The following is a 26,917-nucleotide window of genomic DNA, read 5'->3' on the forward strand; positions in this document are numbered from 1 at the left end:
CGAAAGATTAGGGCTGATTAGGTCACCTAAGGATAGTATTGTCATTTAGTCAGCATATAAAATTCGGGTGCTTTTGCATCCACGGGCGGGCAATGGGCCAACAGCCCACCCATGACCCAACCTGAAGTCCTGAAGACCTGAACTCTCCCATTCTCAAAGGGTTCCTATTTAGGGGTGTCAATGAGTAACCAGGAACCAAATACCAAATCTGGTTTCTGACCGAATAAACTGGATCAATCCGGATCGAATTTAATATGGTTAAGTCCTAGATTTGAAAATATTTTTATAATTCGGTTTGGTTCGGATCCGGATTTATCCACTAAACCAACAGATCTAACCGAATCTGAACGTATACCTACCTTAAAAGTTAACTTAACCCTGGTAGTTTATTAGTTTAGGATTATAATAGTTTAAAACTCTAAGTTGACGGTTAACCCTTAGTGCCTTAAACCCTTAGACTCACTTATTTCTTAGTCCTTACGTCTTACTAAATATAGATTTCTTTACCATCACCATTTCTTTTGTAACTCTTCAATTCTTCACCTCTTTCTTTTTACCGCTTCATCTTCTCTATCTCTAGCAATGTTGCAACGGCTTCATTGTCGATTCTCCATCTTCAATAGTCTTGCAATTTCAAACTTCCATGCAAGTTGGATTTAATCTCTCTCTAAGCTTCTTCTGTGTTCATGAGTCTTGAATGAACACAGTGAAGGCCGAAGGTAGAGCTTGTGGAATCATCCTTCTAGTTCTCTGTTTCCTCTCCTCCATTGGTCTTACTGCATTGTTCCAAGGCAAGCAAAGACTACAACGATGAGTATTGAAGGTATCGAAGTAATAGTCTCTCTCTCTTTCCATGAGTGTTTTTTTTTTTTTTTGTAAATATACTAACCGGATGTAGTAACCATAACCGAATTGTAACCAGATCCAAACTGAATCGACCAGGATTGGTTAGAGTATTCAATTCTATAACCGATCCAGAACTTGGTCCGGATTTGGATCCCTTTGGCACTGCTTGGAACCGAACTAGATCCAAACCGAATACCCGGTTCCGTACCGAATTGACACTCTTATTCCTATTTGGTTGCAAAGGAGGGAAAAAGAAGTGAAATAAAGTTAAAAAATAAAATTTAAATATAGTAATTAACATTTTCATATGTAATCTTGATTTTTTTTTCTTAAATTTAAGAAATTTGATTGCAAAAATATAATAAAATTTAAATGCAAGAGATCGCTACTTGATCGTGCAACTCCTGCACCTGCACAAGGTCAATGAGAATATGCACATGGGCAGCAACTTGGATGGTTTTGTTTTTTTATTTCCATAGGGACGGAATGATAACTTTGAGTGTTCCTAAGTATAAGCACGAGAGCTACATGACCATTTTTTCCCAAAAGTTTAAAACTAAATTTAAAATGTTCTAGAGTTAATTACACAATCAATTCAGTAATAATCATAAAAGTTGTCATTTCAATTTCTCTTCACTTCGTTTTGATCTCCTAGCAATTTGATGGAGCCCCAAAAAAAATATTTCCCACACTCTTCACCGTGATAATGTTGGGAGAATGGACCCGCATCGGTACCGTCCCCTCATATACACGTGAGTTATTCGATCCAATAATTCGAGCACTTGAGATGGATAGTTACAAATAGGAAGAATTGCCTAGATCTCCTAAATAGAAAAAAGTTTTACAAAATTAATAGGTGTAAATTATGTTTTACAATAATAAATTACAATATTAAAAAGATTTACCAACTCCCCATAATAGTAAAAAAAGTTTAAGGAACAACCTAAAATACCCCCAATATCAATATCGTTCTCTCTCCCCTTCTTTTTTCCTTGGACGAATGAACACCACTCCCACCTCCCTGCAAAGCTACCCCGCACCACCGCCACCACCATCCACCTCCTCCTTCCCCTAAAAACTCGCCCCCCGCTGCCACTATGCTCCCCTGCTATGACTTCACTACCTTGATCACCCAACCACCAGAGGAACCTAAAGGAGAGTCAAAAGCTCACCCTAGTCTTCAATGGATGTATGGGGGTGAACCTGCTCTAGCGGAAGTTTTCATAGTGATTAGTCAAAGCACCACTAAAATGCCTGTCGAGCATGAATTACTGGAAGGGTTTTGTTTCATACCAATCCAGCTCTGTCGGAGAAGACACATACCTTCCTCCAGCAAGAACATCTGCAATCATCTCCTCTGTTTCCTGATAAAAAATTACCCCAAAATTTACAATAAATTTCCAAATGAAAACAGGGCATTGTTGAAATTATGTAAGAGAGTAGTTCTGCGAAGTGTGAACAAGAGAATTGTGATTGGACGACATTGGGCTTTTAGGCGTTACGGAGTGGGAGAAAGTGGATCGTTTCTGGGGCCATCCCTTCTTCTTCCTCCATTTTAGCAAAATCATTAAAAAAATTATTTTGTTTACTTCTTTGAGAGAGGGACACACATACAAGAGAGAGAGAGAGCGAGATCCTATGTGTGAGGATTTGACGGAGATCTTGTGGAAACCAGGTGGACGAGCCCTCTTTAGAAATTTCACTTTTGTTTGCTCTCTTTCTTTTATCTTCTTCTTCTTATCTTTTCCCTTAAAATTCTTGTTTGATAGATTGTGCGCTGGTGAATATCTTCTTTTCTTTTCCCCTAAAATTTCGTGGAAACTAGGAAGGAGTGGTGTTCCTTCGTCGAGGAAGAAGATGATAGAAAAAAAAAAAAAAGGGGAGAAGGATGTGTTAGGGGTATTTTAGGTTCTTTGCTTAACTTTTTTAACTCACATGAGAATTTGGTAAATTTTTTTAACATTGTAACTTATAATTGTAAAACATAATTTATACCTACCAATTTTATAATTCTTTTTTCTATTTAGTAGATCTAGGCAATTCCCCCTTACAAATATTACTTCACATTTCCCCATAAACCACCCAACCAAAGCATTTTCTATGATCCTCAACTCTTATAATCCAAAAACAACTTGAAATGAAAATACAATTTCACAAAATTTGGTACAATACCACCAATTTGATGGCTCATAATCATTAAATGGCAGGATTCCACACCCATCTTACCAGAAGTTTAGCATGGTAAAAATTTTTATTATACAACTATGCAAATGTTCGAGCTTCTCCTTTTTTATTCTTCATTTTCTCTCATAAATTTAGTTTCAATAACTACGGGTTTGACGGTTGTGCTTTAAGGTAGAGGCAACTTGAACAATAAAACCAGCATTTGCAAAGAAAGGAAAACTGAAAAAGCCTGTAATTACGGGAAATGGTTTTGCTTTCTCAGACCAGTTTGCTCTTGGTCAGTGTCAACAGAACATTGAAGCACTAGACAGTGGGTTTGTATTTCCCATGTGGGTTAAGGCCACTTTTGAATATAAGAAAATTCAAAATGGGTGGGGGTTCTCTGAGGGAATACACCAATACGGTATGATAACAATTCATGATAAAACGGCATGCGAAGAGGAGAGAGACAGACATAAAGGTGCTATACTACCTCGCCTTGCAGCTCAAAAAACCTTTTTCCCTAAAGAAAAAATATATAACTTGAATATATTACATTAATAAATATGTTTTGTAAGCTTTTGTTGTTGGAAATAATCCCATTCTGACAAACTCTACGACCTTGGACGCCGTCATATACAAGTTGGAGTGTTGAACCTTTCTTTTCCCGCCCTCTCCCACCCCAAGGTGAATGGGACCTTGTGGAGGAAAACTTTATCTTTTTTTTTTTTTTGTAAAGTGTTGGAATTTGTCCACTTAATAGCTTAAGCTTTTGTCTCGGATAATTTAATATTTTATATCAAATCTGTTTAACTTCGTTTATTTATTTTCAAGCATTTAACGACAGAAAAAACGGAACAAAAAATGTGGGACTAGTTATTTATCCAATTCCATTGCAGTGTCTCAATATTCTACATTTCCATTTCATGGGGCAAATGCCGTCCTTTTTTTTTTTTTTTTTTTTTTTGGGGGGGGGGGGGAGAGTGCATAACTGATACAAGTGAATAGAATTCCTACAGATAACATTTTGCCCAGAAACCTCTGAGTGGAAGCATGACTCCCTGATTTCTAATGTAGATTAGCTACTGAGACAAACTTGATTTTTCACCACACTCAATGGAGAGCTAACCACCTTGATTTCCCCCCACCCCCATCCCCAACCCCAAATCGAAACCCCCTTTTTTATACTCACTTAAAACGAGAAGCCCGGTAATATGCTGGAACTGTTGCCGGGAAAAACATCTGTCTAACCCCTTCAGCCTTTATAATGGGGAAAATGATACCGGATGCTCCCTGCCACAGAGAAAACACGCAATTTCAAGGATTAAAAAAAAAAACTGCATTCTCTAAAGACCAAAGGACAGATTAAAAAAGATGCACTTGAATGATGATAATGACAATTTACAAACATAACAGAGTATTCAGTACTCCGTATCAGTACTCTTCACGATTTAAAGCCACTTGGATTTCAATTTTTCCAATTTTTTTTTCCTTTTTAATACTCAACTATGGTGTCAAATTCAGTCTCTCTTTTTTTTTTTTTTTTTGAGTGGGGTTAATAAAATGCATTCTCACTAAAACACACGTCCAAATCCCCCCTCCCCCCAAAATGTTATAAGGTGAAGCTGAAGGATCCATGACAATGCAGTTCCTCAGCTGGACATTAATGGATAATACAGCACTCATTCTGCATGCCAGAATTTCACAACCAACATTATGCTCAAAAATGGTAAACAAAAGTTTCTGAAACTAGTTTTAAAAGTAGATAAAAAAACTAATAGATGACCTACTACTCAACTGGGAGGCATGGATTCAGCACCCAAGTAGTCATTGAATCAAATGCACATGTTACAATCAAAATGCCAGAAATATTAATAGGTAATCAGTGAAACATGCTTTCTACAAGAAGTATCAGTAATTACAAATTCAGACACATCAAGAAAATCATCAGCATCACCTATGCCCTGCATATAACCACTCATCAAATGGACACAACAAAATGTAAAGCATATGGTAACACCAGGAACCTGTGCTCCCACAGAAATATCATGACTTTGCTACTAAAAATGAATGACCCAACAAGCAACAAAATGATATTTGCCCAAGTCCCCACCAGGTAGTAATAAAATGATCAAGAATCTAGATCAGGCTTCACTGGAGTAAAACAATGAGTATTGCAAGAAATCTTCACTAAGACCAAAAGCATCTGCAGATTCCAACACATGTGCAACCATGCGACACAGTTGTGAACTCCTAACTGTTTTAAATGTGAAGAACTGCTGCAAGACTAATAATAGATGTGAACTTACAGAAAACATCTTTCCAAGTATAGAGTATCAGACACACCATAAACTTGGTTCTTTTGACCAATGGAGACACATGCAACATGACTCAGAAGAAAATTGAATTCTCTGAACCTTTCAAGAGAAAGCAAAGACTCACCGAAATTAATCTAGCTCCAAGCCAGATGCGTTTGAACGAAGGAAATGGAAGTAATAGGCGGCCAACACCATATATTGCGACAGCAAAGAAATGAAGAACCAAGCTCAATGGGCGTGGGTTTAGACCGGAGAGTAAAGCAACTGGTCCTGTTGAGCAAACACCTCCAAGGCTTAAATAATCGAAACATGCTTCACGCATTTCCTTCCTTGCTTGATCTGATGAAGCACAAAACACCTTGTACAGAGCACCTGCCAATGTATTTATCGTAGATGCCAGAGGCTGCAAACATGACAATGATATTTTCCAAGTTGATGAGTGTAGTAAATTGACTGTCTCAGATACATAAGTTAAGAGTATTGATTTATTTAGTAGTCAAGTACAGCACAAATTAACAGCACACTTGGGGCCCCAAAACATTCTGGGTTTATAAAGAAACAATAAATTGCCATGACTAAAATAAATTACATAATTTCTTGAAACTTCATTGGCTAGTGAGTGGAACAAGGTCAGGTAATATGTGGCTGGAAGTGCGACAATTGCTCACACTTTCATCTGATATTAGCGAGGCTAAAATAAAAAAAAGAGGAAAAAAGGATATTGAGGTGGGAGGAGAGGAAGAAACACTCAACCACATGATTGTCAATCTTTTCACCAACTCATTCAGGCAGAAACTACATCATACATCAGCCAAAAATAACCCATTACTGTCCAAGGATGATGGAACTATATATATTTTTTTACCTCATAAAGAAATGTTCCATCACTTTTGATGCTGGAATTTTTACTTCATTTTGTATAAAGTATAATTTGTTTCGCACATATTTCAACTATAATTTTTTTACTCCATTATTTCTTGGGCTTTTATTCAAAGCTAGAAAGATAATATTTAATTCTTTAAGCTTTTCGATCATGATACCAAGGGTGTTCATGTGGATACACTTACCTTACGCAAGGTGTTAAAAGATTCAAGATAATTGCACAGTGAAGATGAATCATTCAGATATCGCAGGGGCTTAAGAAGATTCCTTAGCACAACAATGTCAGACAATGCAACCGTCATTCCTCCACCAGTTAAAGGATGACGCATGTTGAATGCATCCCCCATTAATAGAGCCCCGGGAGTTGGAAGAGGTGCAGCTGGCATACTTCTGTTTGGCATTGTTTTGATGCTTCCTTTGTCAATTGCAGCTATAAAGGCATCATACAGTTCAGGAGGGATCTGAAACATACATTGGTCAGTTAGCTGTACATAGAAAGTGGGAAGCAAGAATCTTGGACACCTTAGCTGAAGTTGATAAAGGGAAACAAAGGCAAAATAACTACCTAAACTTCTAGGGCCATGCATTAGTCCTATTTAAACTCAGATACACATCATGATACTGCAGACAAGTTATCAATACCTGAGAAGCCACTACAGTCTTCAAATACTTGGCCATTTCACCATTAGCAAGAGAAGGCACCTTTTGTCCTGGTACATCAACCAAACAGCGAACTTCCGAACTACTAATGGGATAGAACAAGATGGGAGAAGGATCTGCTAAAATAACATGCCCATGATTTGGATATGGAAGTTGACAGTTCTCTAGGACCAAACCAACAAAATAAGACGGCACATCTACCTGAGAAAAAAATAATAAGACAGTATGAATACGAAGTTTCTCTTGAATGCATAGGGTACTGGCATACTACACAAGTCAAACTTCACAGTGACCAATACAAAGACGTATACTTTTAACTGACCCACGAAATAAGAAATACTGCAAAACTGAACAATTCCAACAGTTCTACAATTTTATAAGAAAATGACACTTTGGTAATTAAGCAAAAGAGAATTATGTAAGTTCACAAAAATGAATCAAAATCTTCACCTTAGGATTGCAGAGAGAACGGCGCAAATTTGAGAAACACCCATCACATACAATTGTGAGAGGTGCATATGCTTGTAGCTCTTCACCAGTCTTAGTCTTGTATAGCACCCCCTTAATGGTGCCATTCTCTTCAAGTAAGGATGTAACAGTTCCCTGCACCAATCGTACACTGACAAGAAAATTGAAACAGCAATAATCAGCCCACCAACAAAATAGAACATCACCCAAAAAAAAATAATAATAATAATTCAAAACATCTGCTGAACCAATGTTGAGCAAAACAGAGTATATATCACGATCTGGTTACAACATTCATCAAGACGCAATTACATATTCAGCCAAAGCTGGTGGAGTGGCCAATGTATTCATTTACATTAAAATCAAAGTCATATCATTAGGTTCAAATACTATTACCCTCACCAATTGAAGACTAAATGGCTTACACCCCCCCCCCCCCAAAAAAAATAAAAAACAAAAAAAAAAACCTGAAGACTGCATAATCTTATAACCACATCTGCATATGAAACACAATGCAAAATTTCACTCCCACCAAACGAGGAAGCACATTACAGAATCACATACAGGGAGTTTTTTCAGATGTTTAAAATAAATAATTTCATTTGCATGCCCTATTGTGATAAGCTCATCTAAATGGTCCACTATTTGAGCCACGTGGCAGGAAGATGTGGCAATTCTAACCATTAGATAGATAGGTCTAGGTTTGGATTAGCCACATATCAAATTTCAGGATCTAGTTATATCCAATACCCTCCCACGTGTTGGCATGCATCCTTGTATTTTTCAGTCGTCCATGTATGCCCATGCACCCTCTTGTAGTCTATATTTTCCAAGCTTTATTTGCCACTTGGTGACATCCATTTGGGCTGAAACATGAAATGTATATGGAGGAACTTGGCCGTTGAGGAAACTTTTGAGCCCCATTTGATCTGCCATGTGGCAGATACTTGGCCATAGAGGGAACCTTTTGCCCTATTTAAAAACTCCAATCAAACTTGACTCGTAAAATTTAATTTCAAGTGTTATTTATCCAAACTCCAATTAACTAGTATATGAAAGAAGACATAAGAGCACTTCCAAAACTCAGCAGCTTGTGGAATTTACAGATTAGCACACAGTGGTGAACTTACAAAATATTTAGAAACTCAATACTTGACCGAAACAATAAAATAGTTATCATCTGAGCCATATCAATCCAAATGCATCACAATTGCACACCAATAGAAGTAGTGGTATAAAGCACTCCCAATTCTGTAGCTAGTGAAAGTCTCAGATTAACACATGGGCACTAGTTTATGGAAATAATCAAAACTTGAGTTGAGAGAAGAATCCACAGGTTTTTTAAGTTTGATGCAGCCAAGTTTCCAACCATCAGCCTTATCTTTAACCTCTATAATCTCACAATGCATCATTGAAGTACAATAAATCCATTAGTTGAGCTGGTAGAACAATTAATTAAGGTAAACTTAATATCAATGGTAGGAAAAAGGATGATTGATACTTGGGAAGAGAAGCAGCTTTCTCCCGCATCCTTTGTATGAAACGGCCATTGTGGAAGCTCCTTCCTGAGACATTTGCATGGAATTTTTCTAATGGATATGCAAGTCTAGTCTTCTTCCCATCCTTATAAAGAACATAACCAAATATTCGCTGAGCATCAATGTCCTCCACACAATCTGCAGTTCATAAATATCTATTTACAATTCACAACCAATGCTTAGCCAGAAGGGAAGGTATTGCAAGCTAATATTCATGCCTACCCTCAAGGCCCAGCTCAATCAATTTCAGGTAGCCCCCTGGCTGTAATAGTTCACCAACAATTCTGTCAGGCTCTGTCAAATCTCTCTCAATCAAATGCACTATGCGCCCATCCTGCAATCAGTATTACAAAATAATGTTCTAGAAGAGATCATCGAAAGGATGAAGAAGACCATAAAAGCGAACCTCAAGGGTGTCGCTGATAATTTTCATGGAAAAAAAAAAGGAGGAGGAGTAGAAGATAACCTTGCCAAGCGTGTGAGCGAGCGCAGAACCAGCAACACCTGCTCCGACGATTATGACGTCGGTAACTCCTCCGTTATCCAACCTGCATTCTCCATTAGCGGTGCTATTGACACAATAATCCCGGCTCTTGGCCGAAGCTCTGTCCTTCCCCTTCTTCTTCTTCTTCGCTTGGGAGCTGTACAACAGATAAAACCCAAGAAAAACGGCGAAGAGTCCTCCCAAGATATTCTCGGCGACCATTTTTTGAAGAGATAATAGAGATGAGATACAGATGACGGGATTTCTACCAATAATTGCCGATGTGAGAGAGAACAGAGAAGGGAATATGGGGATTGATTGGCCAATAAGCCCTAAAAAGGAGGATTGTTCACTAATAAGTACGAAAGTAGAAGTCGCTAGAAATCTGAAAGTGAGGAGAGAGTTCAGAGTAGTGGCTCTGATTTGATTTTGAACTGAAAAGTTGGAAACGCAGCCAGGCTAACGCGGGTGTTATAGTTTTGTTTGGTAAGGTGGCGTTGGGTCGGGTCGGTTGGATGTAAATGTAGTACGTAGAGAGAGAGAGAGGTGGGGCATGGGACTTAGCTGCTGTCCAGCCGTGGCGGGAGCTGGACGGTCGAGCACCCTTTTAGATCATTACATCTGGTATTAAATATATCCAACGTTCATCAATATGATGGATATTTTAATTCATCTCTCTCTCACTCTCTCGTTTGAACTCCTGAACTCGACCCGACTTCATTCCTCAAATCCACTTGTTTCTCTTTCTCTTTCTCTTCCTCTTTTCTACGAACCTAAATCAGAGAATCAAAATCAGCGAACCGGGTGGTGGTATTGTTGTTGTTGTTGCTTCTCTTGAACACCTCAGTGCTCAAGTCGTTCTTATTCTCTGTAGCTACCAAGAGGGAGAAGAAAATCAGAACCAGTAGCTTCAGCAACAACCCCCCCTCAGAGAGGACTGAAAGCGCATGTTTGTCACTTCGATTGCAAGCAGACAAAAACAGAGTGAAAGGGTTATCCACTACCCAGAAGCTAGTTATGGTTTAAGCCTCTATGATAGAGAAGAAGTAAAGAAGCAAAAGGAAATTGGGAGATGAGAACCACTTATTCTCTTTTCATCTTTTTTTTTTTTTGATTCTTAAGAACGAAAATACCCCTTCCGCTACTGCTCCAGAAAGATACAGAGATTGTAAAATAAAACCTTGAAACTCAAATTAAACAAATAAATTATAGACGAAACCCATTACCGAACACAAAGTGCCACTAAAACAGGGAAATAATTGTAGAGAGAAAGACCAATCCGCCTGAAATTTCAGGGGAAAAAGTTCAATCCGCCTTTCTCTCTTTCACCCTCCTACTATTGCAATATTCCCTTACTACACTTTTTAACTCTCAAACTTTCTGGTTTTTTTTTTTCCTTCCCTTGAAATTTCCAAGACTCAGAATCAGATCTATGAATTCATCACTTGCAGAGGGTTTGTTATCACTGTAATCATCACCTTTTTATTCATGCGTTATCACTTGAGACCTCATTTCCCCTATCCTATCTCCCACCAATTTCCTGTAACTTTCCAACGGGGATTTTGCTTTTATTTCCCTTTTCTGTGTGTATGGTGTAGCTCTCAAATTTCATTTAAGTAGGTTATGTGAAGTGTAGGTATATTTTGGGTCTGTAGATCTTGTTTTCTTCTTGGTCCTTTTGTCAGATCGAGGCAGAGTTGTCGCTTGAATGCATGATTTTCTTTTCTTTTTTTTTTTGGTAACTGAGCATTTATTCAGAGGGACGGGGTTTACACATGGTATCACCTTTGCAAAGGTTGATTAACCATGAAGAGGAAACCGCCAAGTTGTCATACCCGTAATAGACAACGCTTCTTGGCCAAGGTATCGGACAACATTGCTTAACCTTGGAATATAAACAACCGGCATTTACAAAACATAGTAGACAGGTATACGATGTCCTCAACTATGGGGAGAATGTATATGGGAGGAGAGGAATCCTTGCCACGAGAAAGAAGATCCAACAATTCTTTGCACCGACTCTACCATGATGTCCTCAATGCAATCACCCAATGCGTGTAGTAATCCGGACCTAATAGCCAAAGCTTCTCCTTGAAGAGGAGTAGTGAAATGCGGGATCCGATACCGCCAGTGCGAGTCCAGTTGAGTTTCTTACAACAAAGCCAATACCGGATAGCTTACCTTCTCCATGAATAGACGCGTCGCATTCAGCTTCATAGAGGGGTAAGGAGGAGGGGTCCACCTTATCTTGTTGGCGTGCTATGAGGTGAAGCTTGGTTTGGCAATGCGTATCTCTTTTTGAGCTCCAAAATTCCTCATAGGCCTTGACCGCCATAGAGCAAACTCAAGGAGAGGTAGTTGTTTGATTGAAGATGGAGTTATTCCTCGCTTTCCGGATGAACCAACAGAGAAAGGAACAGAGACTAATGACTAAATGACCATTAGCTTTATCCTTAGCGAGAAGTTTGGTCCACTAGATATCCACTCCACTAAGGTCATATTCTCACATCCAAAGTTAATAGTAAGAGGGGAGCCGAACTGATGCCCGAGCAAACTCACATTGAAAGAGAATGTGATCGATGGATTCAATAGGTTCACTACATCGATGACAAGTCGGGTCCACGTAATCTGCCGATGGTGGAGGCCTTCCCCTGTTGCTAAGCCAAAACCGCAGCCTTCCAAAGAAAAGTCTTAATCTTGGGAATGCTCTTACAACCCCAAATTAATTTCCATACCGGCTTGGGCACTTGAGGGATAATAGTACCGGAGGGTGAGGCTTTAAGCTTGTCTTTGAGAGCTTGTTGATTACACAAAAAGTGATAAGCTGATTTAACTGTGAATATCCCATTTCGAGTACCACCCCAAATTTGAATGTCCTCTTTTGGAAATAAAGGAAGTTGGACTTCTAAGATCACTCTGATATCATCTGGATGGAACCATTTATTAAGCTCTTCTTCTTTCCAGACCATGTTGGTAGGATCAATAAGTTGAGAAACCCAAATAAGAGGGCAATCTTCAGGTTTCCGATGTTGCACTTTAAAATCTAGGTTACTAGGTAACCAATTATCATCCCAAATCAGTATTTGGTTGCCTTTGCCCAAATCATGATTTTCTTTTCAAGATCTAATTTTTGTTGTATAAAAGCTTGTTGAATCGAGGGTTGGGAGGTTCCAGTTCTTTTCAAGATCTGATTTCTATTGTATATAAGCTTGTTGAAGGCTTGGGAGGTACTAGGCTCCAGCTATTGAACCTTAGTCTTCTTCTCTTTTTCTTGTTTATCTGCTAGGATTTTAGGTTTACAAAGCACACCTATGTCGCCGGATGACTTGAAGAAGATGAAGCAGAGAGGGGAGACGAGAATGAGAAACAAGTGGTTTTGAAGAATGAAGTCAGGTCGGGTTTAGTAGTTCAAACGAAGTGAGAGAGAGATGGATTAAAATATCCATCATATTGATGACTGTTGGATATATTAAATGCTAGGTGTAATGATCTAAAAGGGGTGCTGCACCATCCAACTCCCGCCACGGCTGGACATGAGCCAGCTCCGGGGGCATGCAGTGATGCAACACAGCAACACCCACGTGGCCACGTCATAATTATTAAAAAATTGAAGAAAAAAGACAACACAAGAGGACAGTACGAACAAATGTCAACTGTCGGATTGGAATCTAAATCCGTGACACATCAAATGCACATTTGCCTCTTTTAAATGAATTAGATATTTACCAAAAAAAATGGGTAAAGTACACGTACCCCTATAATGCACCCAATATTCCTCGTACCCCTAAGCTTTTGATAAGTCGACGTACCACTCCTCAATATTCCACATACCACCCCTGCTTTATCCCCCTAATGCTATTTAAGTCCACATCAGGTATTAAATGCTAAAAGATGACCAAACTACCCTTGCTTCTATATTTTCTAAAATTTGAAAAGACCTAATTACCCTGACCTATTTGCTAAAATTTGAAAAGACCAAAATGCCCTCATCTTCCCCAAATCATCATCTTCTTTTACATACCCACCACCACCACCACCCACCATTAACACCATCACCATCCCACCGTGAAGCCCCACCTCAGTGTCTCTCCTCCCCTCCTCTACTGCCTCCATCATTCTCTCTTCCATCCAATCTCTCTCTCTCTCTCTCTGCTACTGATTGAAGGCGACGAACAAGTGAAGAAAAATTCTGGTTTGTATCTGATAATCATCCGGTGATGGAAGATGGGTCAGGCCTTCTGTTAGATGAAAGTTGGTGTTGCTGAAGATCAATTAATTCGAGTTCTTTGTGTCGAAGGAGAAGAACCATTTTCTCATTTTCAACCAAACCCAGATTTCCTTAAGCTCACTGTTCCACATTTTAAGGTAAAATAAACTCACAGAGCTTTATTTAAGTGACAAAGATGAGAATACTTGTTGTTTATTGCTTGTAATTTGGTGTTGCTGGGCAATCCTGAAATGGGATTGGTTCAGGCTCGTTGGTCCTTCGTGAACAAATTGAAAACCTGTTGACTCGCCTTCAAAACATTAATCTTTGTTTCCACTTTGAAGTAGAGCAGCAGGTTAATGGGGTTTTCCTAAATTTCTTTGGCTTTAATGGGACTGCTGAGGTGTGGAGAATCAAAAGCCTTTGAGGATTTGGGGTTTGGCTAGGAAGGACAACTGTAGAGGGTATGGATATAGCTGTTCGTGCTCATCTCAATGGTTGGAAGTTAATCTTTCTTAATGATGTCAAGGTAATTAATTCGAATTCTTCATCATCTCCTTCCTCTTCCCGATTCCTCCCCTATCCACCTTCAATCCCTGTGTATCAGCCCCACCTCTTGAATTAGCGAGAACGCCATTATTTTCAGAGGAATGGAGGCAACACTGATGCGGTGAATGGTGGGTAGAGTCCACGGAAACCTCGGCGGACTGATGGCCAGCAGCGGCGGTGGCGCCAGCTCCGCCACCGCCAGCGCAGCTATTGTGGTAAGCGCACATCTCCCTGAAAAAGAGGTGCTTTGAATTGAGTAACTTCCTCAATTCCTCCTTCATCTTGAGGGAGAGATTTTCCATTGTCTAGTAAGCTTTGGTTCTCCACAACCTTACAAGCCGTTCCCTTTCCGAGATTTTCCATTGTGTATTTGAAAACTAGGGCCTTAGAATCATTAGAGAGGACTCAAGATTCTCGCACGGAAAAGGATAAGAGACAATAGGAAAATTAGGGTACGATGGAAATGGGAGGTGGGCGCGACTGCTGAGACTTGAGATGAGACAGTGCACGAGAAAGTTCTCTCTCTGAGTGATTCAGCCATCAATGGAGCTTAGCAATTATTTGTTTCACTTTTCACTTTCGTCGCCTTCGATCAGTTGCAGAGAGAGAGAGAGAGAGAGAGAGATTGGAGGGAAGAGAGAATGATGGAGGAAGTGAGGGGTGAACAGAGAGAGAGGTGGTGGTACCTGCATATCCGTTCTAAAGCGGTGGTGGTGGTGGGTATCTATATCGTAAAAAAGAAGATGATGATTTGGGGAAGATGAGGGCATTTTGGTCTTTTCAAATTTTAGCAAATAGGCCAGGGCAACTAGGTCTTTTCAAATTTTAGAAAATATAGAAGAAATGGTAGTTTGGTCATCTTTTAGCACTTAATACCTGGTGTGGACGTAAATGGCATTAGTGGGGTAAAGTAGGGGTGGTACGTGGACTTATCAAAAGCTTAGAGGGATACGAGGAATATTGGGTGCATTATAGGGAGGTACGTGTACTTTATCCAAAAAAAAATGAGTTAGGTATTCGATAATGAGAACACCACCGTACTGTTGTACTGTTATATGTCGATATTTTGGGATCCGGATCCTTTCCAATGAGGGTATCATCCAATGAGCATTCAACGATTGGTTGGCTGGGTGTGCTGTCTGGGCATGCATCGGGATGTGTATGAATCAGTTCAGTCGTTGGATACCTCATTTGGTACTCATTAGGTGATCTCTTCATTGGAGACGATTCAGATCCATAAGCTAGCACGCTATGTGTCTATCTCTGTCTTTCCCTCCCCCCCCCCCCCTTTGAAATGACTCTCATACCGTTCGAAGGGAGGAAGAGAGAGATAGACACATAGGATGCTTAACTTACCTAATCTTTTTCTTTTTGTTTTTTGTTTTTTTTTTTTATTGAAGCCAAATATTTTCTTTGGCTTTCCTTTCCTTTTCCATAGATATGGTCATATTACATTGGAATAGATGTGGAAACTAACACCATCAAATAGGTCACCATAGGCCTTCTTATATATATAGGAGTTGGACAAATTCTGTGAGAGCCGCTTGAGGTGATATGATCAGGTACAATGGAGACACATGGATGCACCAATAAGGAGTGACCAGATTCAGTTTGACGGGGCTAAAAGAGATAGGGACAGGCCTAATGATTGTTGGGGAAATGGTAAGAAAGGATATGCATGTAGTAGGGCTCGATCCTAGTATGTTCGTAGATAGACAAGGACCCGTGTAACCGACCCCTTGTAGGAGGATGTTCCTAGGATGTTGCTTTGACTATTACTTTGACTTCTTCTTCTATTTACTTTCCTTTCACTCCCTTTACTCCTTTTTACTTCTTTCTACTTCTTTTTTTTATTATTATCATAGCCTCTCGAATCCATATAAACGACCCAATTTAGTTGGGATAAGGTTATAGTTATTGTTTTATCATTTGTAGGCCTTCTGATATGATGATCACCCTCGAACTAATTTACCAATTAAAATTCCAAACTTTATTACTTTCTTTTAGGGAGAGGGATAGGCATTAGGCACACTGCGCATGTACATTGAACTAGTGGGTGACACCAATGACGGTATGATTGGAATGGGTATCATACGGAGGGACAAGGGGTCATTTCAAAAGAGGAAAGAGAGATAGACACAGTAGGCACTAATTTACGTGATCCTCCTTCCCAAGTCTTCTTACAGAATTGATACTCCTTACCCCCTCTATAAAACAAGACAATTACCTCAATCATCAATAATATATTCTTGTTTATTTTACTTCTTCAAGAATGAGATACCTCATTCAAGAAAGGTTGTTGTATTTATGTGTTTTTAAGTTTCAAAATGTTTTTTAAAAACAAAAAATTCCCCTCTTGCATGTTTGTTGCCTTCAAGGTTCAAATTCATGATCATCTCGTGGTTTGCTTTAAAAAAGTAAAAGTTGGAATTATAATTTATTCTCACATTGTTCATGAAGGAGTGTGAGAACTTGCTTATATATATTTATGGGAATATAAGGGGTAGAGATACTTGAATAGATGTATCTCTCCTCCCATAAATCTGGGATTGATCTGGGGGTTCTTTTCATTCGTGTGCGAGCACCGAGCTGGACCGGGTGTTGTATGGATGTGGGCCTCGGTCATGCGACTATATTTTTGGACAATGGGCTTAAGTGCTTTTTTGGGCTTTCTTTTGAATATTACCCATTCATAGACACATCCATATCTTGAAGGGATACTTTACCATTTTATATAGAGGGTGGACTGGCAGCCCATTCATTCATTTTTACAAACCTTTTCAAGCATTCCTCCCTCTTGTTCTCTTATTTCTGTTTTGTAGAGTAATGGTTCCTTTTCGATAAATTGACATTTACCATTATCATTCATCCCCAATCACAGAGAGACATTTACAAAAATATGAAGTAAATAAATGATCCATGGTTAAGTGTTTTTCTTAGCTAGGGTGAAAAGTGTCTAATCATTGGGGTCTTATTATTCCTTTTAACCCATTATTGTACGAAGTCCAAAATACTCTTGCTGTTATTCCATGAGTTCCATTCAACCATCAGAAACCATGAAATAAGAGATATCTCTTCACATATGGTGAAAAGAAACTTTGTCCCACGCTGACTTAATAATGAATAAGAACTCATTTGATGGGTCATAAGATGGGAGGCTCAATTTCTCCATTTGGTGTTTTGTTATCGAGGCACAGTTTGTTTCAGGGTAAAATTGGTAAAATTTACTTCTGTGAAAAATTATCTAATGTTTGTTTTCATTAAAAAACATTGGAACACTTTTCAACTAAAATTTTACATCTTAAATTTTTTGAAATGAAAATTTTCAAGTAAAGGTAAAATTTTACGTTGAAACAAACAGAGCCTAATGATTTTGGGAAAAAGGTTCTCTAAAGTGTACTCTCTCTTAAGGATCCTCTTCACTGTGGAGAGGGCTCAATGAGTGCCCAATAAGGCAATAACCAACAATTGGTCTAGCTAGTGGCACACATCCCAACACACGCCCAACCAGCGCAATTGTTGGATGTTCATTAGGCATTCATTGGACGTGCTCCTCATTGGTAATGAGGATTCGAATCCCAATTTTTATCTCTCCTCTTTACATGAAATGATCTCTTAACTCCTTATTCATAAAACCATTTCATCACTTTAATGAGATATCCCCTCTTCCATGGTTTATTCTTCAGGTTATTGATCTTTTAACCATTCTTGAATTATCCACCTTTAAAGGGTAGAAATGATATAATACATCTAATTAAAATTTTCCATTCAATACAATCAATCAATATCTTTTTTTAAGAGTAATAATCAATCAATATCTTTTATCTTATATAATCCACGGCATATGATTACAATTTAGAAAATATCCCTAATTGAGAAGTATAAAGATTACCTAGTGCTTGACACGTCAAGAAAGGTGTACAAGTTTGTGGCGAGGAGAATGGATTTGACCAACATATTAATAGTCAATGTAGTTCAAGATTTTTTCATTTTGGATGGATAATATCCGCTAGAAAATGGGGATTACTCGGATCCTAAAATTTATGGGTCGGCCCGGTGGTGGGATTCCGACAAACTGACGTGTCAGGCGCGTAATTGAATCTCATGAGAAACGGGGATCCAAGAAAATATCAACAAGAACGTTGCGAATAAAAATAAAAGGAGGGTTCAGGTTTTGGTGACTTGAGAACCAAACCAACAATTACGAGTCGCCGTGCCTCGCCCCGCTTATTTGCCGCCTTCTTCCTGGTGCGGGTGTCACCTCGCCTCTTTTAAGGCCATCCCCATCCCCAGCCACAGCCACAGCCACCGTTTTTACTCAGGGAAATTATGGGGTTATCCGGCGGCGAGAAGAAATATCGCCGGAGCCCCAAAACTCCTCTCCTTCCCCAAAAGCACGAAGAATTCGGATCCGTCGAGGTTGGATTCTCTGGGGCATCCTTCTCTGGGGCTGTCTTCAACCTGTCGACGACCATCGTCGGTGCCGGTATCATGGCATTACCAGCGATCGTTAAACAATTGGGACTCATTCCTGGTCTGTCTATGATCATCTTGGCTGCCTGGTTGACTGAGTCATCAATCGAGATGATTCTGAGACCCGCACGCTCTTCGAAGACATCTTCTTATTCTTCGGTTGTCGGAGACGTGTTCGGAGGAGTAAGCCGGACTCTCTTGCAGGTCTGCATCGTAGTAAACAATCTCGGCATGCTTGTCGTTTACATGATCATCATAGGTACGGATCTGGCCTTCCTGCAACTCCCCCGTCGTCTTTATTTATTTTTCCTTTCTTCGTATTCCTTTTCTAGTTTCTTCTTCTTCATCTTCTTCGATATATCCCCTAATTCTAATCTCCTGGCTCCTGGGTTCTAAATTTGAAATTTGAGATTGTTGGGGACTGTGCGTGCAGGGGATGTGCTATCGGGAACATGGTCGGAAGGTATCCATCACACAGGGGTGATGGAAGGATGGTTTGATAGGCAATGGTGGACTTCACGCTTCTTCTTGCTGCTTCTCACCACTCTTCTCGTCTTTGCTCCCTTGCTCTCCTTCAAGCGTTTAGGTCTGTCTCAACTCTTACCCTTTAACCCTTTATCTTTATCCTCGCTTTCTCTCGTCCGATCGTACCTTGCAGAGTTTTATTTTGCTGCCTGGTGTTCATAGATTCGTTGAGATACACATCGGCATTATCAGTTGCTCTGGCCGTAGTGTTTGTTGTCATAACAATGGCGGTGACCATCTTCAAGATGGTGAACGGAAGTATTGGAATGCCGCGTTTGCTACCCAAAATTGTAGATCAAGCTTCTTTCTGGAAACTTTTCACCACCATCCCTGTTCTCGTCACTGCCTTCATCTGTCACCACAATGGTATAAGTAATCCACGTACAGAGCCAATGCCAGTTTAATTACTCTGTGATTTCATTAACAGTATAAATTTTGTGCAGTACACCCCATAGAAAACGAACTGAAGGATCAAACGCAGATGAAATCGATCGTTCGGACATCGCTGGTTCTGTGCTCGACCATCTACGTTGCCACCAGCTTATTTGGGTTCTTGCTCTTCGGAGAGCAAACACTAGATGACGTGCTAGCCAATTTCGACGCCAACCTTGAAATCCCATACGGAACAGTCATAAACGACCTAGTGAGGATGAGCTATGGTCTTCATCTGATGCTTGTCTTCCCAATTGTCTTCTTCTCTCTCCGCCTCAATGTACATGGCCTCTTCTTCCCCCATGCCTTCCCTATTGCTTACGACAACCGGAGATTCGTGTCCATCACGGTAGGCCTCATGGTCATCGTCTTCCTTGGGGCTAACTTCGTTCCCAGTATATGGGATGCCTTCCAATTCACTGGAGCCACGGCTGCTGTCTCCATTGGATTCATTTTTCCTGCTGCCATTGCTCTTAGGTGAGTGTCACAGCCGAAACTCCACAGATATCTTCTTAACGAAATCTGTTTGTAAATATATAATTTTTCTCTTCTGTTAAATGCAGGGATCATTCTCATGGAATATCTTCAAAGAAAGATAGGGTCTTATCATGGGTGATGATCTTGTTGGCCGTGTCTTCGAGTACTGTGGCCATCTCTTGCGACATCTACAGCTTGTTTAATGACCAATTCTTTAGCTAGTTTCTACATGGATGGAATGATGAGCTTCTTTGAGTTCACCCATTAACAAACATCTCAGTCTCTCATAGGATATGCAGATGCCAGTAGCCAAACACAAATACACACTCCTGAGGTGCCCCCCCTTGCCATTACTGTAGGTTGTTCATAATCATGTGTATTCCTTTGTAACCCTTCCCCATCTCTTTCCCTTTCTGTTTTAAAATGTTCTTTGAAAAGAAAAGATGTAGCAATTAAATTTTTTAACAAAAAGAAAAAAAAAAAAGGAGATTCGTGGTTACTTTTGTCTTATTATGTTTTTTTTTTTTCTTCCTTTTTTCATTTATCTCTTACATTCTAAAAATATAGATTAGAAAAATTAATTGGATGAATAAACTCTATGGATGAATAAGCTCTATTAAAATAGGAATTCATATATTAATATTGGACCGAGTTTCCTTCCACTCACGGTGAATGGGATCCCATTCATCACAAGGTGGGAGAGGGTATCTCGTTTTTTTTTTCTTTTTCTTTTTAAATATTCTTGAGAAAAAAATTGTTGAAGGTGATGGGAAATTTTTTATTCTCAGATCCAAATTCAGAGTGAGAATGTTGTATGGATATGAATGTTTATATCTTTTTTAAAAGTTTGAGTATATTTCATTTTAAAAAAATGAGTCTATTCAATAGAAATGTTACTAAAAAAGCAAGTAAAGTCTCTATAATCTTGAGGTGCAACAACCCCTGCTCTCTAGTCTCTTAAGTAATTTTTCTACCTCTACATTTTGGGTTTTTGGTGCTAGCCCTTCACAAGCAGGGTGTTTAATTGCTTTATTTTCTTCACAAGCAGGGTGGGTGTTCAATCCATTGGGATCATATCCCCCCTTATACGAATGTCTAAGCTATACCCTCCCTACTATTCCAAGAGTCTCATCCAAAGAGAATACCCACCATGGATAAAGGAAACATATGATTTATCATTTATGGATGAACAATGGCTATAAGCTAAAGGATAAGATTTATCATTTATAGGAAAACTCTCTTTGTACCCAAAAACTCTCCTCTCTCATGTTCCACTTCTCTCCCTCTCCCCCCTGTGTCAGTGCACAAGCTCCTTCTGTTAATAATTTTGTTCCACCAGAGGGATCTGGCGAGATTATTTTTAAGCTCTGTTGCTAGTTCATGGCTGAAATCTTCAGCAACATGGTGTTAATTGAGTTCTCCTAGTTCAATTTGGATTATCAAATAGGAAGAATAGAATAAGGAGAATTAAAGCCAATTAGGTCCACTGCCAAGAAAGTAACACAACAAAAATTACAGCCACAACTCAGAAACTAAAAGGGTTACAGCACAAAGAAAGAAGAAGAAGAAGAAGAAAAAATGATGAAGCCAATCTGAAGACACAAATCACTGTGTTGGGCAAGTCTTTGGTAAAGTTGAACATGCTTCAAACTTAATCCCCTTCTTAAGGAAGACATCGGTAAGAACTGACTTTGACTGCAATGATGCCCTTAACAAATCCAAACCCTGTTCACACAGTAAAGTTCATTGTTAGAGAGAGTAAAAGAGATGCAAACTTAGAAAGAGGAAAACCTTAGAGAGAAATAGAATCAAATACCTCTTTGGTGCCCAAATGAACGACACTATCCTCCAAGGCTCCGATATCCTTAACATCACACCTATTAAGAATGGCAATACTAGAGATGGTGGACATTGGCTTCACCTCCAAATCATCAGTAATCATGTAAGTTACCACCTCCTTCACATACCCTCCTCCTCCAACAGCGCAACCACCACCATTCGCCACTGTCGAGCCTTGTCCCTCAAGAAAATTCAACGCATGCGCCATCTTCGCTCCACAAGATTTACACGAAACCCCTTCCACGCTTGTCACATAACTCGCACAAGACGAGTAATTACTACGCTTAGGACAGCCATAATAGATGGGCTTCATCGGCTCATTACTCTGCGACTCGCCATTGCCTTCGGAGTCACTCTGCATAAGCTGCATTTGCATTTCATTGCCGCAAGAACTAATCTTGGGCTGTAAAAGCGGGGATTTATCGACGTTTGGTTGCATGTAACGGCTGTCTAGTTTATCTACGCTGGAATAGAGATTGCCGATGCAGCCAGTCGTGGTTTGAGTTGGGGTGAGGAGTCTTACCACGGTGCCCACAGTCATGGTGAGGAGGCTGAAGAGGAAATCCACGAAGTCCTTTCCTGATTCGGCGAAGAGGACCTTGTTTCTCTTCTTGTCTACCAGAAGCTTTAAGCTCATTGTAGTTGCCATCTATGGACGGCTTGTTGTGAGAAATCAGCTCACCAGGAGGAATTATTTTGGGTTCACTTGATTGATGCTTTCCAGGTGTTCGACGAAGGGAAAGTTGCAGAGAAAGCAGACGCCGCTATGACCCATATATATAGTAATATTCATTCATTGGTTATTTTGGGTTCACTTGATTGATGCTTTCAACGTGTTCGACGAAGGGAAACTTGCAGAGAAAGCAGACGCCGCTATGATATATATATATATATATATATATATATATATATATATATATATAGTAATATTCATTCATTGGTTATTTGGGGTTCACTTGATTGATGCTTTCAAGGTGTTTCGACGAAGGGAAAGTTGCAGAGAAAGCAGACGACGCTATGACCCATATATATATATATATATATAGTAATATTCATTCATTGGTTTGTAATAAGTGCTTTTAAAACGGATAGTTTTACAACGGCTAGTCTTATGCCACTATTAATGCTGTTCGATACACTTGAAACCATAGTCAGAGCAAGTTAGTAAAAAGTTATGCTTGTAAAAAGGGAAAATATCATCCCCTCGCCTCTAAATATCCATAATATCAATCCAAAAGATAATGCCTTCCCTTATTTTTTAAAAATTCTATCAATCGTACCCTAAGTGGCTAACGGTGTTAAATTAGTAATTCAAAAGACAATATTACCCCTTGGAGTTAAAAAAGACTTATGAAGTGGGATCCACCCTTTCTTTATTCTTCTTCTTCTCGCTCTCAACTGACTGAGACTCCCATTTTCTTCATTCCTGCACATTGTCGAAACCCATCCCTTTCCCTCTTTCCTTCCACAACTAGGGCTCTCAGTGGCGACGCTTTTATCCATTCCAGAGAAGCAGCAAGCAGCATGGCAAAAAGACCAAGCTTGTGCACCTCCGAATAAGTAGCAACTTGTAGAAAAATGTTGGAAACAGAGAAACCCCTCTCTCCTTCTGCGTTAAAAAGCTCTACGGGATTGATTTTGAAACCCCTCTTTCCCATTGGGAAAGTTCATTATTGGGGCAGGAATGCAAGAGTGGGGATGAAACTCCATCATCAGCATATCTATGCACTGCAATCTTTTTAAGAGTTTTGGTTTCATTGCAACTCCATCCATGTACAATCAGTCCTTAACGATTCATTTCCTTTTGGGTAATCTGTGTGATCAACTCTTCTTTTCTTGGGGGGAAGAATTCTAAGGTTTAATCAAGGTTTCAAACCTTTCTTGGTTTTTAAATTTCACTAGGTTAATTGGTTAATGGGAAAGAGGGGTTTTAATTCATGAATCACGATTCACTTAGCAGTTCCACATCAAAAGGAATTTTCGTTGAGGCTGCCTCATGATTCATGAACCAGAGTCCCTACTCCACCCTATAAATCAAATCAAATCAAATAAATAAACAGAGAACATTAAATGAAGAAAGTTGTTATTTTGCTAACAGAAAAGTTCCAAAATATCTAATTCCTTCTACCCACAAAAAATCCTACTCTTAAATGATCGTGACGACCCTTTTTGGATTTCATTGCCTTCTCTACAACGGTCGGTCGTGGCTTCTCTGGTATGTTTTCTTTCTCCCAATACACCACCTTCATTTGTGGCTTCTCTGGTAGGTTTCCATTTTTCCTTTTCCTAACTTAGTTTCTGATATGGGTTCCTCTTCTTCCTTCTATCTACCGTTTTTAAACGAACATTCCCTCCTATCTCAAACGATACCTTCCATTCCATTCTAATAGGGGCAATTCCCCTTTTCTGTGTAATTCGGTTCTTTAACCAGACTATGTTCTAGCCCTCCCCTTTAGTTTGCCATTTCTCACTCTTATCGGGGGAGGGGCATTCGATTCCCTCGTTCCAATTGGCGGTTCGGAAGCAATGGCTTATGTGTTGATTAGGATATTGGATGAATTGGGTTCTTGTTGATGGATTTCATGGGTTTTGGTTGTAAGTAGATAGATAGCTCTCGTGGGTTAGGACAATTTTCTCTCGACGTCGAACGACGACGAAGCAGAGGGTTTCCATAGTCGTGATGGGGGTACTGGTAATGAAACTTGGGTTAGATTTTCTTCTTCCAACCAAGGTGGAGATGGTGGTTCTTCGGATGGAGAACCTCAGGATGCAGATGGGGTTCGCAGAGGGGGGTGGTGGTCGTGACGGATGGGTGACTGGAATCTGGGTCTGTTGAGAGCAAGGAGAAGAAGAAGGGTAATCTGGGGTTTTAGAAAAATTAGACATGCCCACGCCATCACTTAATGGGGTTTTGTAACGGTTAGGGTTCGGTTGATAGAATCTTTAAAAAGTAGGGGAGGGCATTATCATTTTTCAAAACTTGAGGATTGGATTGATATTTTGGAAACTTAGAGGGGAGGGGGATGATATTTTCCCTTGTAAAAAATAACAGCAGCCCAACCTACCTCGTTAGAATCATCGTTAAAGCTGTTATCAGAAATTAATAACAGTCCATGCGGAGGGATTAGAGATTGAATATGCTCAAGGGGAGTGGTAGGGGTGTCAACCGGTCGGGTTCGGTCGGGCCTAGACGGGCCTCACCAATTTTATAGGCTGCACCGTGTCCGACCGTTTAGGTGTTCGGGCTTGCATTGGGCGGACATGGTACTGTTTAATTTCGGTCGGTCGGTGTTCGGTCTTTAATCGGGGCAGCCTTAATCAAGGTAAACGGGTCTTAAACGGGCCTCGGTCGGGCTAGTGACCTATTTAACTCTAAACGGGCACTAAACGGGTACTAAACGGTGTGGGCAGATAATGTCCTCCTAGCATTGCTCAAATTTAAATATTACAAATGCAATAAAATGCACAACTGCCTTGAACACGAGCGTAAATACCAATCTGTCTGGGTTCATTCACTTGTTAGATTATGGTAGAAGTTAATTAAAGAAGCCACCTTAATTCCAAATGTAATCCTCATTAGATTATAAGATCCCATCATAAAACAAACCCTATGAGGAAACGTGTTAGATTGAATCCACAAACAATTACTCAAAGACTGAAATTTTGATTTTGCGAGACTGAATAGAAAAAAGAAAAAAAAGAGGTGGAATTTGGAAGGTTAATTAGGGTTAATGGTTTTTTTTTTGGTAAATAATTAAGGTTAATGGTTACTTAGTCATTTAGGAGGGTTAGGTTACCTAGGTCGTTAGGGAGTTGGAAGTTGGAACGTTTGCGTTTGGGTCTTTTCTCTTTTGGCCGTTTGAACATGGCTGTGCCTTGGGGTTGGGGGTAGAATAGGTAATAATTATCTGGCTTAGGGGGTCGGGTTTAAACGGGGCAAAAGGGTTCGGGCTCGGTCGGGGCTTTAAACGGGCGGGTCGGTCAAGCACCCGACGGTGCCACCTCCAGCACTGGGAACGACCGTTTATAAACGGGTCGGGCTGAAGCCCGACACGTTTATTAATCAGGTCGGGCTGGTTCGGTCTTTAAGCGGTCGGGTGCGGTCGGGTCTGCCGGTGCGGGCTTGGCATTGACACCCCTAGGGAGTGGGGTTATCCTGGATGGTGTTTGCAAGAGGTACGTCAGAAACAAAAGAAGATGGGAGAAGATGCAGGTCCGAAAACCACTTAATTATTAGGGAAAAATACATTATCACCCTTAAGGTTTGTATTAAATCCAGAACAACCCCCTGTGTTTTTAAATTATACAACCACACCCCTGAGGTTTGGTTAGTTGTTACAAGCAGGCAAGCAGCCTCACTCCGGTATATCATTCCCGTTAAGGGGTATGGTGGTGGTAATTCATGACTTAAAATAACTAATATAGCCTTAGTTGCTCAATCTTTTTATTTTTTTTTAATTTTATTTTAAAATAAACTTAATGGGACCCACCCATCACCATCCCTCCTTCTTTTTCTTTTTCTACGCAATCCCACTGGCCCCACCACCTCAAAAAAAATTTGGGGATGAATACTTGTGAGGTGGAGTTGCAGGTCAGCGATGGAGGCAACTTCAAATTTGGGGATTGTGTTTTCTTCTTCATCTCTATTTAATTCGTTTGTCTTGTGTTATTTTCACTCGGATTGGTTTTGGAGACGAACAACTGATCTTGGATCAAATAGAACACAATGGCCGTGTTCGTGAGCTTCGCTTGCCCCTCGTCTACAACTCTCTGGCCCTCTCTCCGATTGTCTCATTAATCTGCAGGTACGCTACCAGTTGGCATCGATAACCTCTTCAAGTTAGAAGAGATGAGGGTGGCGAACCTCTTTTCACGGAGAAGTCCCCAATGAGATTCAAAAGTGCAGTTTGTTAAGCGTTCTTGATCTTGAAGGGAACCGTTTCACCGGAGAAGGCAGAGAGATTCCTGCACTCAAGAGACTTATGGGTTTGAAGGTTTTGTCTCTTGGGAGAAACTCCTTCTCAGGTCTCATTCCAGCGTATCTTGGAAGTCTTTC

At 40.0% G+C, this 26,917-nt stretch overlaps 3 protein-coding genes across 8 annotated transcripts; 1 reads left to right on the forward strand and 2 right to left on the reverse strand.

The window, feature by feature from the left end:
• Window positions 1–4,180: 4,180 nt before the first annotated feature.
• Window positions 4,181–9,678, reverse strand: LOC122660088 (squalene monooxygenase SE1-like). 5 transcript variants are annotated; one of them, XR_006332617.1, is made up of 9 exons: window positions 9,342–9,673; window positions 9,098–9,209; window positions 8,839–9,013; window positions 7,320–7,488; window positions 6,852–7,070; window positions 6,395–6,670; window positions 5,452–5,730; window positions 4,618–4,696; window positions 4,198–4,302 (listed from the first exon to the last, which is right to left on the reverse strand). XR_006332617.1 is itself a non-coding variant. In XM_043855262.1 (8 exons), the coding sequence occupies exons 1-8, from the start codon at window positions 9,579–9,581 to the stop codon at window positions 4,198–4,200; spliced, it is 1,575 nt and encodes a 524-aa protein (XP_043711197.1). In that variant the 5' UTR covers window positions 9,582–9,674; the 3' UTR covers window positions 4,181–4,197. The 5 variants fall into 5 exon arrangements, 4 of the variants coding, with proteins under 4 accessions (XP_043711197.1, XP_043711199.1, XP_043711198.1 ...); XM_043855262.1 differs by lacking the exon at window positions 4,618–4,696 and having other exon boundaries at window positions 4,181–4,302; window positions 9,342–9,674; XM_043855264.1 differs by lacking the exon at window positions 4,618–4,696 and having other exon boundaries at window positions 4,187–4,302; window positions 7,371–7,488; window positions 9,342–9,678.
• An 8,739-nt stretch (window positions 9,679–18,417) lies between these two features.
• On the forward strand, window positions 18,418–20,282 carry LOC122660090 (amino acid transporter AVT6A-like). Its single transcript, XM_043855266.1, has 5 exons — window positions 18,418–18,847; window positions 19,022–19,174; window positions 19,276–19,479; window positions 19,557–20,022; window positions 20,109–20,282. The coding sequence occupies exons 1-5, from the start codon at window positions 18,445–18,447 to the stop codon at window positions 20,242–20,244; spliced, it is 1,362 nt and encodes a 453-aa protein (XP_043711201.1). The 5' UTR covers window positions 18,418–18,444; the 3' UTR covers window positions 20,245–20,282.
• A 1,170-nt stretch (window positions 20,283–21,452) lies between these two features.
• On the reverse strand, window positions 21,453–22,072 carry LOC122657508. 2 transcript variants are annotated; one of them, XM_043852226.1, is made up of 3 exons: window positions 21,839–22,072; window positions 21,665–21,747; window positions 21,453–21,595 (listed from the first exon to the last, which is right to left on the reverse strand). In XM_043852226.1, exons 1-3 carry the CDS (start codon window positions 22,067–22,069, stop codon window positions 21,535–21,537), a joined length of 375 nt encoding a protein of 124 aa, XP_043708161.1. In that variant the 5' UTR covers window positions 22,070–22,072; the 3' UTR covers window positions 21,453–21,534. The 2 variants fall into 2 exon arrangements, with proteins under 2 accessions (XP_043708161.1, XP_043708162.1); XM_043852227.1 differs by having other exon boundaries at window positions 21,510–21,747.
• Between the last annotated feature and the right edge of the window lie 4,845 nt (window positions 22,073–26,917).

The sequence above is a fragment of the Telopea speciosissima genome, chromosome 4 (assembly GCF_018873765.1).
Source record: "Telopea speciosissima isolate NSW1024214 ecotype Mountain lineage chromosome 4, Tspe_v1, whole genome shotgun sequence".
NCBI lineage: Eukaryota > Viridiplantae > Streptophyta > Magnoliopsida > Proteales > Proteaceae > Telopea > Telopea speciosissima.

Excerpts from the sequence above, each read along its gene's own strand:
- LOC122660088 (XM_043855262.1), bottom strand. The coding sequence starts at position 9,581 with ATGGTCGCCGAGAATATCTTGGGAGGACTCTTCGCCGTTTTTCTTGGG. Across the intron at positions 9,014-9,097 it reads GATTGAGCTGGGCCTTGAGG|ATTGTGTGGAGGACATTGAT; the intron begins GTAGGCATGAAT and ends TATGAACTGCAG. Across the intron at positions 7,071-7,319 it reads GTTCTCTCTGCAATCCTAAG|GTAGATGTGCCGTCTTATTT; the intron begins GTGAAGATTTTG and ends TTTTTTTCTCAG.
- LOC122660090 (XM_043855266.1), top strand. The coding sequence starts at position 18,445 with ATGGGGTTATCCGGCGGCGAGAAGAAATATCGCCGGAGCCCCAAAACT. Across the intron at positions 18,848-19,021 it reads CGTTTACATGATCATCATAG|GGGATGTGCTATCGGGAACA; the intron begins GTACGGATCTGG and ends CTGTGCGTGCAG. Across the intron at positions 19,175-19,275 it reads GCTCTCCTTCAAGCGTTTAG|ATTCGTTGAGATACACATCG; the intron begins GTCTGTCTCAAC and ends TGGTGTTCATAG.
- LOC122657508 (XM_043852226.1), bottom strand. The coding sequence starts at position 22,069 with ATGGCGCATGCGTTGAATTTTCTTGAGGGACAAGGCTCGACAGTGGCG. Across the intron at positions 21,748-21,838 it reads TTCATTTGGGCACCAAAGAG|GGTTTGGATTTGTTAAGGGC; the intron begins GTATTTGATTCT and ends CTGTGTGAACAG. Across the intron at positions 21,596-21,664 it reads AAGGGGATTAAGTTTGAAGC|CTTCTTCTTCTTCTTCTTTC; the intron begins ATGTTCAACTTT and ends TCATCATTTTTT.